The 19,181-nt window shown below is 37.7% G+C and overlaps 1 protein-coding gene across 1 annotated transcript in view; it reads left to right on the top strand.

Moving 5' to 3' along the window:
* Positions 1–3,772: 3,772 nt before the first annotated feature.
* LOC104507773 (vacuolar protein sorting-associated protein 13B-like) overlaps positions 3,773–19,181 on the top strand; it is a gene marked incomplete at its 5' end in the record, with an annotated part of 91,587 nt that continues 76,178 nt past the window's right edge. Inside the window, 2 exon segments of the mRNA XM_010149157.1 lie at positions 3,773–4,180; positions 16,276–16,475. Of these exon segments, the coding sequence (XP_010147459.1) occupies positions 3,773–4,180; positions 16,276–16,475 (608 nt within the window).

Below are 19,181 nucleotides of genomic sequence, written 5' to 3'. Positions count from 1 at the left end.
GTTATTTCATCATTCTGTTTCCTAGTAGCTGTTCAGAAAGTTGTGAAGGGTAATTAGAAACTAATAATTGACAGACATGGATTTACTGGGTAATCTAAAGAGATGTAGTGAAGAAATTGAGAGAGAAAAAACAAATCAAATTCTACACTCAGCTACACTGTAATAAAAAGAATATTGCTTTGATATCGTCTAGATCAGTCTGATTTAAACGTAACCAGAATTAACTCACTTGAACACAACCCATTTATAAGCACAGTGATTTCTTCAGTATTTATTTGCTGGAAATAGATGAAATTTATTGCTATTATGTCTTAAATCTAAAGAAAGCATCGGGGTATAATTGTGGTATCCAGTCACTAGTAAGCAAAGGAGAGATTGATGTAATTGAGGTGTTAAAGGTGGCATTGAGCTACCTTTTGGCGTGTCCTGTTTCTGATGTAATTTTTGGACAATTCAAAGAGTTGTTTGAATTATAGGAACCTGTGTTTTCTCACTGGTACAGAATCTGCACAGTGTTGTTTGGTGTGCGTCCCAAGATGTTAAAAATAATTTTAAAATACTGTTACCCTTGGATTTTGCACCCTGGAAATTTTATTCCAAGTGCATCTAGGTGACCCTTTGCATTTGTAACATCTCTTTTTAGCCTATGTTGAGTGACCAAAGAAGCTGTTGAACGTCTATCTTGATCAACTGCTATAAATAGCTCTCCATATTTCATCAGTTTTCACTGTTTCTGTCCATCACTTAAATATGTTTTTCTTAGAAGGATTGTTAAAGTTTCTGTTACAGTGCTAAGTATAAAGTGTAAAACAGCACAAAGGCTAAAAACATGTTGATTGCTCAATAGGACTTTTCTTTTTTGAACATTTTACTTAAAATGCCAAAATGATCTCGTTACATAATCTTTCCCCGGTTGTAAAAATAACCTGTGTCATTATGAGACAGTTAAAATATTTGCAGTGAAGCTTCCAGAATTACATTTTCTGCTATGATGCTTCTGGCTGCCACCACCTTCTGCTGAGGCTGATTCCCTGGAAAACAACAACTTAATACAAACCTTTCCTGAGTGACCGGTCATGACAACATTTTTCTCTGTGACGTGCAGTTTCCAAACAGAAAACAGGGAAGTTATTTGCATTTCTCTGGTGTCCTGGTGTCCTAGTGTCCATTGTTTTCCTGTTGTCTTGGATGAGCAGAGGGTTTGTAAAAACAGGTGACTAACAGCAATGGTGAAACATGGTCCCAGAACCACAGCTGCCATGCATGTTCCACCGCTGAGAGTCACTATTCTCTCTGCCCTGGCCTGAAGAAGCTCAAGAGACACCTATTGCTCTCATATTCATCTCCTTTTAAACCTGTAAAGACAGTTAACTCTCTGGCTTTAGCTTGACATCTATTCTATCAAAGTATGTTGGGCTGTAGGGTTTTTTGTTGGGTTTTCCTCTTCCAGGCTCCACTTCCATAGGAAAGTGTTGGCAATAAAATGTGCCTTTGACAAAGCAGTTGTGAAAGCTCCCACACCAAGCAGTAAGGGTCCTTTCCTTATTTAGTAACTTACAAACTTAATTATATAGCAAAGCCAAGAAATTCTATTCAATTTTACTCCTTTATAACTACATCACTGAAGGAGAAAAGTAAGTTGATAAGGGAATTGTTTTGAAAGTGCCTAAATGGCTCAGGAACCCAATCCTAGTGTGATTTGGACTTCAAACTTGAGTAATTTTTAAGATATGCTCACTTTTTTTTTTTTTTAACATTTCATTAGAATTGTAAGACTTCTTTCCATTTGAGTATCATAAATAAATTCATATCATAGTGTCACCTGAGTCATTAATTTCTTCATAAGTCTTCTCGATTCAAAGGGAGGAGAGGACCAAAGATGTGTGCAAAAAGACAGGCAAGTCTTTGGGTATTCTTTAGTGCCAAGAAGGGTGCAGAGATTTTCAAAAGTGTCATTACATTCTTCTTCCCTCGGTTTTAATTTAAAAAAACTATATAATAAAATTTGGAAGAGTCTTCCAAGTTGATCATGTGTGGTTTTGGTTGTACAAAAATCTTCCTGTCTTGTAACGTCCAGCTTCCTAGCTGTGATACTTGCCTTTCTGATAAGCCCACATGTTAGCTAGTGTCTTCACAGATTTTCTAGTTCAGTGTCAAAGGCTTTAAAATAAGAGAAAGCGTTTTCAGAAAATCGTTACTTAAAATTGTAAGTCATAATTAAAATACTTTTTCAGTCTTAAATTTCAGTTAGCTGTGGCTTGTTGGTTACTACAGCCTTTTTTCTAAGGTTGTTTTGGGTTTTTTAATTCAGCTGTAACAAATCTTACATGGCCATTAATAAGTTTCTCTTATCTTGGCAGAAAAAGTGCTAGTTTAAAATTCAGAGACTTATCTATTCACATATCAAAGCATCTAACTGAAATTTACAACCCCCAGATATTCTGTGGGGGGTCAGAAAAGTTCTTTGCCATGTGCCTGGGACTCTCTGAAGTCAATGTAAACCTATGCTTAAGAGCAGCTCTGATGGTCTGCTCCTGCTGCCCTTTACTGTTGTGGCAAAAACTTGTCATCTACCTAGAGTGGGAGAATCGACCTCATCACTTTGCATCATGTGTGTAGATGTAGAACATGAATCCTGGACAACTTGAAACTAGGTCCAAATTTTGGTGAAATATTCATTAATCGGTGTAAAACCTTGAACAAACAGTGTTTCCTATATATATTTATAATGAAACTTGAAACTAAGTAGTGCTGTTTTTTCTGACATTTAATCTAGCTTAGATATATGCACACAATTCTAATCGGTTTTGGATCTAGGGGGTGGGATGGAGGGAGTCAAACAGCAAAGAGAAAAGCAAACTTTTCCCCCTGCCCAGTACAGCTGTTTCATTACTGGGTGAAAGCTGAATTTGAAGTGAAAAATTTTTTAAAAACAAAGTTAAAGCTGGATGTCTGTAATGAAGTGTAATGTGCTGGTGAAAAGGCAGATAGCAGCACAGAAATAAGTTTCAACCATCATAAAATCCTGCTTCCCATCTGTGAAATAGTCCTGGTAATTACAACATCTCAGCCACTAAAAGACTGCTTTTGTCAATGTTTCTCATATTGGTTGTGATGTCTAAAAATTCTGAGAGACTTCTAGCAGTCTGGGAAGTACCAAAATCCTTTATTAAGGAGGCAACATTTAAAAAACTATTAGGGTATTCCAATCTCCCTGGAATACAAAGAAATCTAAACATACCTCAGTTTTTATATTTGATTTTTATTTCAAGTTACATCTTGAAGATGCATTGAAGAATACTGCATATTGGCTGTGTAGGAAACAACACAATACACATGTTATTCACTCATTTAAATGTGTTGAAAATGTTCGCTGTTGGCTTTGGAGTTTAGTCAAATAGTTCTCCTGGATGTAAAACTCAAGAGAATGTGAAGTATATTTTCATTCTGACACAAAAGGACTAATGTATTTACCCTCCTACACACTTGAATAAAGTGTGTGCCTTTCAGATGGCTGCGGTGATCCCTGGGAAGAAGCAAGAAAATAAGATCATCATTGTGGCATGTTTAGTAGCTTATAGTACTTTTCATGATGTTTTAATTCAGATTTATTCATAAAAATACTGTTTCATTACATTTTACCATTGATTCAGTCATGGTAATGAAAAATGGGAGAAATCATGTTATCTCCACTAAATGCCTAATATTCTTACATTGCTTGAAAAATTGCACTACAGCTTCTCATATTTCTTTCTCCAATTCTCTCCTGCAGCTGATATAAGTGTGGACATATCGAAACCTTTGAAAGCGAATCTCAGTTTTGTCAGACTTGATCAAATAAACCAGTTTTTGAAGAAAATCATAGCCACAAATGATGATGAGCCCAGGAAGGAGGCTGCTCCATCAGCTGGCGTTATTCCAGATGAGGATGTCACTTCGATAACCAAACATCCCAATACAAAGGATTTGCTACCTGCAGGACACACCAACGCTGCGCAAAAGGCTTCAATACAAGAAAACTTGTGGCAAGCCCTTTCCTGCTTCCAGAAAATTTCCATTCACACTGTTCAAATGGTTGTTTCGCTGGAAACCATCCCACATCCCAGTAAACCTTGTTTGTTAGTCTCTTTATCAAACCTGAGTGGGAGCCTGGATATTAAAAGTGGACATAAAACCACAGGTAAGAGTTTCTGAACGTTGGAAGTGCTACTGATTTGTCCAAGTGATGGTCTAGTAACCATTTTAAATTGTGGGCACTGAGGGGAACTGCTGTAGCTGACATCATAAATCCACAGCAGAAAATTGCAAATCCCTGATAAACTCCATTACCTGATTTGTCCTTTCAGTGAGGCAGCACCCAAGAGTTCTTAATTTTGTAGTTAATATCCCCTGGCTTGTAATTACTAATTTATTGATGGAATTCTGGCTGGATTGTAAACACTCTTCTGGTACTCTGATAATTCAGCACATACTTCAAAGGGCAAAATTTTGACAGTTTTCACTCTATAACTATGTTTTCTTGTTAGGACCCTATATTTCTGTTTAAAAAAAACCCAAAAATAATTGTTCAGAGCCCTGAGGTATGCTACTACATAAATATTGGGTCATACCATTATTATCCTCTAGACTTAGGAAGTTCTAAACTTTGACATGCTTCCTCTGTACAGCTGAGAGTCACCCAGGGAAAACACGTGCTCAAGTCTCCTCACCGCAGTGCTGCAAGGAGACTTTGCACATTGGGTACAATTAACGGGGTGCCAGAGTCTCATTTAAAATCAAGTCATTTTGAGTGTCTTTGAAAATTGCTTTGTTAGTCTTCTACTAAGATTAGTAAGATGATACATTTACATGATGTGGCGATGAGCCAGAGGTAGGTAGCTGGCAGAGTAGCTTGTGAGGTAAAATGGTGTGTAGCTGAGAGGAACAAGTTGTAGGCCAAGCGAGGTGGTGATTTATTTCTTTTTCATCAGAAATATTTCTCCTCAGGCCAACAGTTTCAGTGCTTCTTTATTGTTTGAAAAGTTAAAAATGAAAAATTTAAGGTTCATAGGACATGAAAGCCTGTGAAAGTGCTGGAGCCTGAAACTCTTGATTTATCCATAAATAAACAGCAGTACAGGCAGGAACAGTGCCTGCGTTCCCACGCTTTTCCAATCGGATCGCAACCCTAGCATAGAAAACTCTGCAACTGAGTAAAAGGCCTTTCTAATGTCCTTTAAATAGTTCTTGTTTTCTTTCTGTGTAATAATCCTCTTTCCTTCCATCATTTCCCCTCCATCATTTATACATTATCCGTCCCATGGTACATCGTGGTGTCCACAGCAAGCTTCGATACTCAAAGCCGAGCCCGTTCCGTCACTGTGCTATAAAGCAATTTGGCAAACTCAGCAGTGTATATCACTTTGCCTGGAGTTTTTCATCCTCCCAGAAGGAGGATGTACCTTGCCTTGAACGTTAAACCTCAGAAACATCCTGCTACGAAGGTCTGTTTTTTAATTCTTCTGGCAGTCTGAGGAAGCCAGTCTTTAGTTTTCATGTCACGAGCTGTACATGTATCTTCAGTGTGTTTGGAGTCGGGTAAGCATTGTTAAGTGAAGCAATGCTGATGCTGAATCTAATGAAAATGGAAATTAGTTACTCTGTATGACGACGTTTCATAACCAGGCAGTGACTAGGCAATGTCAGACACTTTTCACATTTTTTTTTCCAGTTAAAGTTGCCTTTATCTTTGCTCTATAAAAAGAAAAATACGTGTGCATGAGGTTTTGCATGCTGTTGTGACAGTGCCATAAATTGTTTTAAGAGCGTAAGTTTTAAGTGTGAAAGACACTTCAACAATACTGATTGAAACTGTCAAAAATTCTTTTAATAATTTTTTTTCATTTAATATTATTTATTTGACATTAAAGTGCTGATAGAAACCAAAGTGGAAATCATAACTTCAGGAAAGAAGATAAATTAGACAGTGGGGTGGAAACATTATTATAATCTTGTCTTAAAAATACTTTAGAAGAGTACCCTAGTTACTAACTAGATTTGGTTTATTATTGCAAAGAAATTATGCAAGCTAACTCAATTATAAAAAACCAAAAGTGTAGTAGCTGTGTCTTGGGAGCAAGTAATACTTAAATATGTTAGTTCACCATCACTTTTCTTTTTACAAAAGTTTTCATAGTTATACCTTTTGAGCTGAACAGGGTCAGATTTTTCTTTTTTTTGCAGAATGAAACTAATACGCAAATACTTCACTGTGTCTTTGATTTTACAGTCAAATAACTGTTGTGACCATCTGCAGCAGCTGCATTTTACGAATTATTTGCTGAACCAAACTAAGCGCAATGACAAAAGTAGTCATCTCAGATGTACTGTTAAAACAGAGGAAGAAAAAGGAGCATTGCCTGCCTTTTGTACAGTATGGCCATCTGCTGTACAGATGTTATTATATAGAATGACTTCAGATACAATAATTGTAGAAAATTTTCATTAAAACCTCAACAATTTGCACTTGTTTACTTGAATCTGCATAACTCCCCAGTGAGACAACACAATACGCTTGGGGTTTCTTTGGTTCTCACTAGCTTTCTCTTTGATCCTTTTTGATGTGCTGACTTTAATAAACATAGTTAAAAACACTGTTCAAAAACATCATGGAAAAAACTACAAAGGAACAATTATAGCAGTAGAAACTACTCTAATCCCCTACTTACGCAAGCTATTTTTAGTGAAATATGTTTTTTTACACATTTTATGTGGCAGTGTTTTATAAACAGTGTAAACGACCCCTTTTCCAGATGAGTTTTTAATGTAGGAGATGAAGTCGCTTTGTAAGGAATCCTATTTGCTAGGAATTATTTAGCAAAAAATACTTGCAAGAATGTATTGGCGGCATTTTTCCTCCCTTATTGGGGGAAAACAAAAGTGCATGACCTTGTGTAATGCTTTGATTTTTTTTTTAGCTAAAATTATGAAGCAGCTTGCTATATAACTTCTTTTCTTTTAATTATGGGTTTTCCCTCTAGATTTCCCTGGTTTAATCATGGGACCTAAAGGCCTTCTGTTTTAATTTTTCTTCTTAATTTCTTATGAAAGTAAAATGATGTAGCTTCTGAAAAACAGAGGGGTTAATTAGTTGAATTATTTCACTTCTAACAAAATAAATTGTAAGCGTTGAATACTCTTATTGCAGTTGGATCAAATTAAAACACCTCCATTCTCCATATCCTGCTGCACTGTTACACAACCCCAAATATTTAGTGTGTCAAGGGACTTCATTTTTTGGCCATTTTTCATGTTTTAATACAACAGTTACTTACAACAACATGGTTACTACTTCTGCTAGAATACTTATGTTCTCCTCTACTTACAGTGAAATCCCGAGTATTTTGCTTTCAGTAAAGTAATTGTAGAACGTGATGCTCTGTATTGGCAAAAAATACAAAAGAAAGCAAAACCCCGTTTCCAAAAAAACTCCACATCTATTAATTTTACTTTAGAAGAGGCTATAGGTAAGGTTTTTTTAATAGTCTTAAGGGCAGGACTTTGTCATACTGATGTTAAATAAAATAATTATCTGTACTCATTTTATATTTTGTGGCTTAGAGTTACAAGGTAAACTTGTACCCATTTCTTACAGCAAATAACACACATTTAACCCATTTTTGGCACCTTATTTGTGCAGTTGATGAAAACCCCAAGTTCAAGACCTGGTTCAGTGATTTTTGTTTTCTGAAGTATGTGGCATCTTCTGCAAAGTGTCTAGATGTACACAGTCAGATTTGAGATCGTTTGATATCACGCTTGTATGCAGCTCCCTCCAGAGCAGTCACATGCCACTGTAGTTGAAATCATTTTTACTGATAAATACTAGGAAATAGAATGCAATTCTAAACATATGACTTGCAGTTAATTTCGGTTTGGTGTTGAAATTAGCACTACCTACCTGCCAAATGAGCAGATAAATGAAGAGAAGTTGAGGATTATATTGTCCCCAGAGTGAAAGACAGCAAGAAGCCTGTAGCCTCTCGGTGAAGCCTTATTTTGCTCTGGCTGGACACAGGAGCGAAGTCTTGCTGTTCAGTGTCTGAACTGAGGGTGTTACGGACATAAAATATTCCAAAGATCATAGACAGAATTCCCCAGCCCTTTGTCCCGCATGCAGAGATTATTACTTTAGCATAGAAATGAGGAAAAAACATAACCACTAGTTGAGCATATGATAATCACAAGTGTTTTTACTAAACCTGAAATAAATTACATACTGAAGATATTTTACGTAAATATTAAAACTTAAATGCAGCTATTAATTGGTGTAGAGCAAAGACCAAACTCCTTTTTGGAGTTAACTGACTCTCTAGAGAAAACTCTGCTAAGGCATTGTCATAGCCTTTGGATGCTGCAGATACACAAGTTAGCCCATGGGGAAATAAAACATTAAATTAGATATGACTACCTAAAATAATATGCAGCAGTTACAAGCCATTTACAACACCCAGAAGACCTTTGTTACTTTTAGAAAGAAATATAAACTCTTTCCAACACTTGAACAATGGGAAATTAATTCTTTGTCAGTAAAAGCCAGAGGACAAACTAAACATTTAAATGGCCACTGAGGATTGAGGTGGAAGTGCAGCTTGTAGACAGCTATACAAATCACTAACAAACCTTAATGAATATTGGGTGTGGGCATCAGGGTCCTGTCAGATTTGACACTGTGTCCCAAGTAGCTTAAACCCAACACTCAAGCAAAGGTGGAGACCTCATCAGGTCTCTAACATCTGGGATTTTATTTGTCGTTTTGGCATACCCTGCAAGCGCAAAAGAAAGAGTAAAAGGGGATTATCCTGACAATGAAATGAGTTACTGAATCTTGTGATAATGAAAAGCAGAAGAATTCTAATTCCTTTCTATAGTCCCTGAGGTGGAGGTGCGTTTATAGTTCTGCAGAAGTATAATGTAGGAGGGAAGAACAGATGGCCTAAAATCCATGAAACAAGACACCACCTAATCCCAGGACTGAGTACCACTATTAATCCTGGTCAGATTCCCTACTGGTACTTTGTAACAGGGTTCAGAATCGCTACTGATGAACTAGCACATTAAGGGAGAAAAAAACCCAACCCTTAGTTGTAGGTTGTTGGTTCAACACAGCATGCACTGGTTTTGTAGAACTGCATTTGCAGTTGAAATAACTCGACTTTAAAAAGTAGACTTCAAATGAAATTCGATTCAGAACAGATTCAGATTGGTTTTGTAATCTCTTGAGCTTTTATTGTGAAAATAATTGTGGATTTTTTTTGAGACAGGAATTTGTTCTGTTATGCAGATCCCAGTGCTGTTTGTGGCAGTAGTAGGTGATACAGCATTTTCATGGTAGACAATTCTATACAATATTTGCATTCATGAGGAAACACAGCTAACTGTGAAGTCTGCATGTTTTCTTTGTACGTTTTATGCTTTCTGTGCTGTTCCTCCAGTTCAGTCTACATCTTGCAGCTTGAGGTACAGAACACAGACATGAGGCATTATTGCCCAGTCTTAAGGACCAGTTCCTGAAGTTGTTGCCAAGATGTCAACAATTTAAACATGTTTCTTCTTTTTCTATGGCAAGAATATTTTTTGTGGGATGAGATTACCAGCTTGCTGGCCAAACTAAAGGTGCAATTCCATAGGAAGTTTAGGTTACTGTGGCCACACGTTTCTACACTCTGCCTTGTGCTAGCTCTGTTACTCGGGCAGCCGTTAATCATTGAGTTGATCACTCATCTGTCTGAAAATAACCCAACAGGAAAGTTGCCAGCAAGACTGTCTCTTTGAGTGGGCTCACTGGACAGGAACGCTTTAATGACCATGCTGGCACAAAAGAGAATTCAGAGAAGGATATAAAGGAGGGTGGAGGAGGAGGAGGAAGGATCGTACTGGGGAGAAAGATTGAAACACAGGAGCCTGATATGGACCTGCCTTAATCCTGGGGAACCACATCCTGACTGTGCAGGGAAACCTGTTTGTGTGGCCAGTGTATATCTGCCAAGCCTTTGGGCTTCCACAAGCATAATTCACTGGGTTCTAGAGGCTCAAACAGCTCAGGTGCTGCCAGGCACTATCTTCAAGATGGATGTTTATAAAGAAAAGTTGCCCTTTAGTTCATAAACTATTTAGTTTATTAAAGCAGTTAAAATCCAGTGAATCAGGTGTAGAGCAAGACACCAAAGCTGGAACTTTAATTCAGTCTTGTGGCAATTATACAGGGCTACGTTTTGAGCAGAATGTGCTGTACTGTATTTTGTAATGCTTCATTTACTGTGCAACCATTCAATGCCTGATTTTATGGTAGAGCTATCTACAACTTCATAAATCGGTGACAGTTGCAGGTACCAGCTATCTCCTGAAAAGAAACCAAAGCTTTCAACCAACCAGCTAAAATGAATATGTGAAAATACATGGTTTGTTTTTTGAAGTGAAGAACCTCTCTGTGCCCAGCTGTAAAACTGGAGTAAGAATGTTTAGTCACTTTTCTGAAAACTGCTGATATCTAACAGTATGTTTATGATACCAGAAGCAGATGTTACTCATGTCAGTGTAACGCTCAGTTTTGAAAGCTAGACTCAGATGCAAAATGAACACTATTTTTGTTGCTTCCCATTATGTTTTCTCCACTTACATAGAATGAGATAGGGGAATACTGAGCTGTAGAAATATATTCTAAATTATTGTTTATCAAAGACAACCTTGACCAAAAATGAAAATCCCTTTAGACCTTAACTTTAATATGTTGTCTCTGATCGTGCATCACAAAATCCAAGCTAACCAAATTAACAAATGAATTTTTTGAGAGATTTTTCAGCTATTTAGTATGCAGTAGTGTAATCAACAGATGTACCTGCCCACTTATTCTTTAAGGGAGATGAGCTCATTTCAGATAGATAACCATCTTTGACTTCTCTTCTGATTCATCACTGACCTGAACTCCATTTGAACCTTGTTAGACACAAAACAAGCAGGATTCCTGGCCTGAGCTATAAAATATAATTAAGCCCTTTTGAAATGATGTGTAAAAGAACATAGCTTTACCCCCACTATAACCACTACCACCACCACAACCAATAAAGTTAAATCAAGCACTGCCTGTAATGGATTAAAATAATAAATGTTCCTGGATTTTAGTGTTTGAAGTATTTGAAGAAAACAGGCTTCCAGCAGCCAGGACTGCTGAATGCATGGGGACATTTATTAGTGACGAATTCAAGGGTTTGGCCTGTTTAAGATCATCACTTTCTGTTTACCGTGTGTTACATATCTCATGTTTTTACAGAGCCCACATGTGTCCCCATGCAATGCTGAAAACCTCTCCTTCACTAAAGAGTAGTTAATTGCTAACGTGTAAATATTGTTCTCGTGGGGAGAATGAACTATCATAAGATTCAGCTCGACGCTAATGAGAAATCCAGCATGGTCAGTGGATTGTTAACTAAATCTCTCCTGGAAAATTGTCCTTTACTACATCTCACCATTTGTTTGCTACTGCTGTTTCTGGACTTGAATAAACTGGCTGGCTCTTAAATTAACTGCAGCATTTCCCCTGTAATTATTTTCATAGCTTTGTTACCATTTCTTCTCAGAAGCTGCTTCGTAGAGGGTACCTGTCAACAGGGTAGTGTAACTACTCATTGCATGATGTACCTGAAGTTTTCATATAAGGAAAAAAGTCATGTAGATAATTTTATCAATATATTAGATATAACAACATATTTACATATTCAAAGCAGGTTTAGTATCTTTGGCAACCTCAAACTAGCTGCTGAAGTTGCAGATATGCAGAGTAAATATTTGCTCAGAAGCAAATACTAGATTTACCCTTAGTAGTGTGTGACATTAATGCAGAAGGTAGTAAGGAAAACCATTCACTAATTAACCTTCAGCAGCCAGATTCTATCTCTGCCACCAAGGCATGGAGGGCCCAAGGGAGGGACTGGGCTTCTTCCTTCAGAGTGCACCGCGATCCTTCAGGTGGGAATGCCTCTGCCAGCTGCTGCGGTCAGTGCAGACCCCCGTGCTCACACGTGTGTTGCCCAGTCCAAACCAGTGTGGCAGGCTCTGTGCTTCTGGATATGGTCTTGCTGCCTCAAACTCAGAAAAACAATTTTCTGCTAGGGCTACAGATTGTAGCAAAACTACTAGCTTTCAAGAAGCTTTTCAGAAGATGGTTTGACTATAGACCAGTGCCATTTGCTATATTGTAATGCGTGTGTTTCCATTTTCTTAAAACTCTTTTCCGATGTAGAATTGTGCCAATTAAAATCACGCTCTATGTTGTATTAGGTGACAGTGCAGTGAACCAAACAGGATTTGAAGCTATCTGAGGAAGAGCAAATACACGGTGCATAATAGAAGGAAAAAAAATTCCTGCTACACTTCTGCTTGTTTCATTTGGAGTTGATTCAAATGTCAATATTTTAAAATGTTTTTAAAAACAAAAAGTCCATAGTTAATGTCAAAACACTGTCTCTCCCTTTGTCTGTGAACCAGGAAAAATAACAGAACTCTTTCTTAACACCTGTTTTGCCTAAACACTAAGTGATTGTTACTATAAGGCAAAGGGTTTTTTAATGTATTTGCTGCATCTATTAAAATGTGGCAGTTCTTTTTTTCTATACACACAAATAGGTTTATGCACACAGGACAGTTTAACAAACATGGAGCCTCTTACTATTAGGAAGCACTAATATAACTATATTATATATACACCCTAATATAACTATATTTATAACTGTAGTAGGGCACTCAGATTCTGTGAGTTGTCTCTCTAAGTGTTAGCATAAATCAAGTCGCTACTGACTAAAAAAAGATGTTAGAATTTCAAAGAAAATGTGTCTTTTAGTAAATTTTCCTCACTCTTGTATTGATCTCCATCTTAAATTTCTGAGCAAGTTAATTTCTTGTCATTACCTAGGAAGTGCTACCTTTTTTTTCAAACCCTCCTATGTTATTTCCAACCCTATAACAATACCTGGATATTCCTTTTGAGCATATATCATAGGTAATCCTTCCAGTGGCATGCAGAAACCTAGTCTAAGTTGTACTTTGCTCAGTTAGCGTGGCAGCATATTACAGTGCTCTTGTGGGTCTGGGTGGAGTCTGACAGTGGAGGGCTGGCAACATTTTTAAAACACTGTCCAAAGCAAGTGCTTCATATTTATTAGTCTCTTGGAGGCGTATTTTGAAAGTCATGAAACTATTTGTTCCTAGAAGTAAATTATTGCACGTACTGAAAAGTGTGTTGGTGTTCATGAGGAATAATCCAAACAGAGCAAGTTAACGTCTGCATATCACAACAGTCGTTTATGAAGATATATTACTTCTGTGTGGTGCCATCTCAAGTTCACTTCAAATGGAGACTTTGATTTAATCTGTTTAAACTGAAGTTACAGTTCCACAATAGAAGTCTGTGAGAGATGCATGGAAGGACTGCCTGAAAATAGAGTGTGGGAAGTGAAAAAAACAGAGGAGAATTATATAGCATCTTTACCTTTCTGAAAGGAATGCTTCAGTCATAGGAAAGCACTGACTGAGTATATACTTTGAATGCTGATATGGCATTTAGCAATCTTAAAATAATCTCCCTTTTAGTGCTTACTGGTATTTCTTCACTCCTTTAGGATAAGAGTTTATTTTTTTCTGAAGGACATCCTTTTGGATTTCCATAGTCTTGGTACCCGATTGAAACTTCCCTCAGGCCCAGAGATTTACTGTTGCTTTCTAGGGTTTGTGCATACTTGTTCTTCATTTGTTTTCATTAAGCTTCCTCAAGACATCACTTTGTGCAAATTTGTCTGAATGCTCTCTGCATTTACTTTTTTTTTAATTAAGAGCACAGTGTTTTTTATACTAGTCACTTCATCCCCAAAAGGCATGTACATGTAACTGATAGGAAGGATGAGGGTGTGATTCTTGCCTATAAAGGAGCTATCAGGGTCACAGCAAGAAAAAGAAAAATCTATGTCCCTGAGCTTTTCCTGGTATTTGTAGGACACGATCCATGGATGTGTCTTGTAATATTTCATTTATTTAAAATTTACCAACACTCCCTTATCCTTAATTGTGTCTTCATTTCTCCTTGTTTACATAGCATTTAGAAAAGGCACTGCTGATTTTGAACCAGCATATTATGTGTTGAATGCTCAGTTTTGTTTCTAAGCCATTGGATACTGTGTTTTCTTTGTACTTTGTGGAGCTGAGATGACAACAGAAAAAGGCTGCAAAGTATAATCCTTCCAAGTGTAATCCCAGTGAAAGAAAACATAAATAAAACCACTTGTATTCTGGCATTCCTTTTTCCCTTTTGTTATTTCTGCAACTTGGCACGTGTTCCAGTAAAACTATAGAACATTTCTGTATATTGCAGAATTGTGCAATAGTTACTGAGAATTTCTCCTCTTTAAAGTCAGTGTTCCGTGTAGAGTATAAAAAAAACCTGAATTTCCAAATATTGTAGTACCTCTTAAAATAACTAGACAGAGCATAGCAGGGTAAGGGTGAGCCCTTCCCATAAAAATACCTCTTTTTCTTGGTTTAAGACTATATGTGAAGCTGCTTCATTCCACGGCGTGCAAAATCAAGTCTGAATTGGTACCAAAAGGAGAGGTGTCAGGGTGTGCTGATGTTATTTTCCTTGCTTATCACTGAAGTTCAGTGTCAAAAAAACACGGAAGAGTTTTCTGTCGTATAAACCTGTTAGACATAAAACCAGACCCAGGGGTTCAGAAGCCAGCCTAAATAACCCAGAGTTAAAACCCCTTTCCCAATTGGTGACAACAGTCCTGTTGATTGGTATGGGACAAAGGTTTGCTCAAGCCCATGATGACTCGTACTAAACTCCCAACTGCTCAAGGAAGAGTTTCTTCTTGTTTGTGGTTCCTACTCGGGTTGAAAACAATTCAGTGCCATTATTGCTATGGGGACTGTTGGACCACCTTCCCAGTGGGTGCTGGATTTAAAAGAATAAATCCAATTTATTTTCTTCCATTGTATAAAATATTTCTCAGTATTATGAAATCATAACTCCCAGGATGCAGACAGACTTCTGTCTGCATTCTGAAAGACATTCATAGGAGAAGTTTTATTGCATGTATTCAAAACAGCCAGTTGTATTTTAGTGGGTTTTTTCTACCACCAAAGGTATGAAAATATAAAATGGAACTGTACCTTGAAACATCTGTATGTAAGCCTTGGGTGTTTTTTAATCTTTTGCCTTTGGTAAATATCCAGTTTCATTAGAAAAATAAGCCATGGGCGTTATAAAGTATAGTGACATGGAATATTCAGTGTTGAGTCCAAGTACAAGTACCAGAAGAGAAAAAAATTATCCCAACCTTAGGCAGAGTACTTTTCATGTAAATACACAAACCAAATAGAGAGATATTAAGCATGGTTTGTTCTATTAACCAGTGATTTTCAGTAAGTTAAATTCACAAGAGGTGTGTCATTTCTCAATAGTGTTTCGTTCCTAAAATTGTTTGTGTCTTTAATGAGAGGTGCATAAGTTCTGTCATAAATCTAACCTGCCATTATCATTTTTATATTTTATAAAACTATGTAAAGTGTAAATGGTTATTGTGTAAAAAGTTTAGATTAATATGTTTTTTAGGTAAACACATGTTATACATTTTGAGTTGCAGTAATTGTTTTGAAATATTTGAATTCAAACATTACTTTTATTCTCTTGCTAAGCACTCCAAAGTCTAACAAGGCAATATTTTATAAAAACTAACCTGAACAAGAGCAGAGAATCGTTCAAAATAGCTATTTCCTATCAGTTTAAAATATAATCAAGTGAAGCAGCTGTTCTTGTTCTTAATATACTCTTTTGGAAAAAATTTCATAGTTTAATGAAAAATGTCTCTTCTCATAAACCTTAAAATACTCACACATGTAAAAAGTCATAATGTTTTGGCAAATAGTTCTTCGTAAGGAATGTTCATGAGACATACCTGCTCCGTAACTGCAACACTGTAAAGAGTGCTCAATGGTGTCAAAGAGCAAGCTAAAATTAAAAAAAAAAAAAAAGAAAACCCACAAGTCTTGTGGCCCAACTGTGATGTTCTGGCTTGGACAGGAGGGCAATCATCCACACAAGTATTTCCATGAAAATCAGTGGGACTGCTTGTGTGAGTAATTGCTTGTGGGCAGAGATTCCCAGGGTCATGGTAAAGTGAATTCAGGAAAGCACATAAATTTTGAGAGAATAACTACCAGCGGGATTAATTGTCGCTCTCTTTTTAGGAATCCATGGATCATCTTTTGTCCTTGACATAAAAGATTTCCTAGTGAAAACAAGTCTCAAAGAAAGAGCCAGATCTCTGATGGGCCCTTTTTGCTGCTCTGTTAATGTGGAAGCCAAGTGGTGTAAGCACAGTGGTGATCCTGGCCCAGAGCAATCCATTCCAAAAATATACATCGATTTGAGAGGAGGGCTGCTGCAGGTCTGTATAAGATGCTTGTGGTTCTGTTATTGAGCTGGACTGGCTTTGGATGATTGAGATTTCATAAATAAATAGCACAAAAGCCTTATAAGGCTTTGCAGCCTACAACAGTTCATTGGGTAGGGGGTTTTTGCCAGTTTGTTTTGGGTGGTTTTTATTTTACCTTTTAAAATAAGTATCTATTCTTTCATGTAAAACTGTTGATTGAAAAATTGTGTACAGTGTTTTGGGGGTTTTTTTGGGTTTGTTGTTGTTTTGGTTTTTTTTTAATACTGCTTAAGCCATGTATTGTAGCTGTATGTGTGTGTTCCCTTAAAACTACTGGATCAGATTACTAACACTTAATATTTTGGGCCCTGTTCTGATGTGTGTGTTTGTCTGTCCATGAGCTATGTGTCTGTAATGCCTAAGGGTAGCTTTAAGAAATACATACCCTTTCTTTTTAAATTTACTCCAGTTTCTCTGGGGAGTAATTATAAACTGTTGTTTGTAGCAATTAATACTCAATTTTCCATGCTATCCTCTCCTTTTTGGAAGTGCCCACAACTTGAAACCAATCCAAGAAGCATGGGAGTTCTTGAAATGAAAAATAGATTCTGTGGGGCTTAAACAAGTGGGCTTTAAGATATGTTGTGTTTTAATTATTTTTATTATAGTATCTATACACACCAAATGTTTTAAAATAAATATATAAATCAAGCATGTAAAACACAAAAAGGAAATTTCGACGTTTAGTCGTGTCATTGGGCCTTCTCCCAGGATCAGCATTAGACGTTCTTAAAACCACAGCCCTGGAAGTAGGGCTAATGGAATAATACAAATTTTGAAATATTATTTCTTAGTGAATAAATAAAGTCAGTTTGTTGCTCTCCTTCTTTTTTGTTTGTTACTCTCAGGTACTTGGCTGACTACCTCTACATGTTGTTAATACTGAAAGGTTTGCTTGGTTTGTTCAGGTTTGTTTCCAGAATTTTGGAGTTTTGACAAGAACCAGAAAAACATCAGTAAATGAGAAAGACATTTATTATTTGAGTATACGCTGGCATAATTAGCTTTGTAGAACACAATTAAGTATTTGGTCTGGCAGAATAGGTTTGAGAATGCTGACAAAAGCATTAACAGTTCTATTTCAAATTAATTTATTTACGGCTAATGATTTTACCAGCTCTAAACATGACCTCATCTTCTACCACTGTTAAATTGTATTGCAGAAGAGCTTATGTGAAATTGGTGCCTCATCTGTGAATATTGTAGTGGGCGTTCCGTGCTCTGGAGTTCCAGCTGCCTAAAAGTAAAATTAATGAAAGTGGGGCAAAAAAAGCATTCCCTCCCTCCTCCATCGGTGAGGGACTGAGGCCTTGGGGATCAGCTTAACTGACACAGGGCTCTTTTGAGGTGGGGCTAGACCAAATGTGGGACCCTGAACTGAGAGGTACTCTAGAAACTGCAGTAGAGATGCATTGAATTAGGGAGATGATCTGAGTAGCCCAGACTATTTAGTTCAAACTAGCTGTTGCTTGGTTTCAAGACAAACTTGATTTATTCCATGGGCTTCTGTGTCAATGCAAGGGAAGGAGAAACTTCCTTCTTGGCAGCTGTATTACACTCCCTCTAAGCATCTTCTAATTTTTTTTTCATATTTGAAAATTGGTATTCCCCAGTGAAAGAATTTGCAAAATGCTGTAGGTGCACACCTCAGTTGTTTACTTTACTCCTACCCTTACCATGGACTTTTCAGTTACTCTCTGGTGATTTTGATTTATTCCTACACAGGTTCTAAGTGTCTTTTTTTTTTAATTAATTGCTGTTGCTTCTTGTCTTCCCTGTTCCATTTGGGCCCACTTCTGCACATGAAGGCTAAAGGATTTGCCTCCATTAACGCAATTCTCTCAAAAAGGAGTTTGATTTGAGAAAAGCAGGGCTGCTTGTCAGAGCTGGAAGAGGAATCATGGAATCATAGAATGGTTTGGGTTGGAAGGGACCTTAAAGACCATCTAGTTCCAACCCCCCTGCCATGGGCAGGGACACCTTCCACTAGACCAGGTTGCTCAAAGCCTCATCCAGCCTGGCCTTGAACACTTCCAGGGATGGGGCATCCACAGCTTCTCTGGGCAACCTGTTCCAGTGCCTCACCACCCTCTCTGTGAAGAACTTCTTCCTGATATCCAATCTAAATCTACCCTCTTTCAGTTTAAAGCCATTCCCCCTTGTCCTGTCACTACAGGCCCTTGTAAAAAAGCCCCCCCCCTCCCCCCCCCCAGCTTTCTTGTAGCCCCTGCTATAAGGGCTCCCTGAAACCTTCTTTTCTCCAGAACAACCAAAACTCTCTCAGCCTGTCTTCACAGGAGAAGTGCTGCAGCCTCCAATCATCTTCATGGCCCTCCTCTGAGCTTTTCATCAACCAGCACCCCCTAGTCCTCCTCAGGGCTGCTCTCTATCCACTCTCCACCCAGCCTGTACTTGTGCTTGGCATTGCCCCAACCCAGGTGCAGGACCTTGCACTTGGCCTTGTTGAACTCCATGAGGTTGGCAGTGGCCCACCTCTCCAGGTTGTCCAGGTCCCTCTGGATGGCATCCCTTCCCTCCGCTGTGTTGACCGCACCACACAGCTTGGTGTCATCCGCAGACTTGATGACAGTGCTCTCAATACCACCATTCCTGTAGCTCAAGATGTTAAACAGTACCTGTCCCAACACCACACCCTGA

The sequence above is a fragment of the Eurypyga helias genome, unplaced genomic scaffold (genome assembly GCF_000690775.1).
Source record: "Eurypyga helias isolate BGI_N326 unplaced genomic scaffold, ASM69077v1 scaffold36743, whole genome shotgun sequence".
Classification (NCBI taxonomy): Eukaryota; Metazoa; Chordata; class Aves; order Eurypygiformes; family Eurypygidae; genus Eurypyga; species Eurypyga helias.
This window is presented reverse-complemented; position numbering and strand designations above follow the sequence as displayed.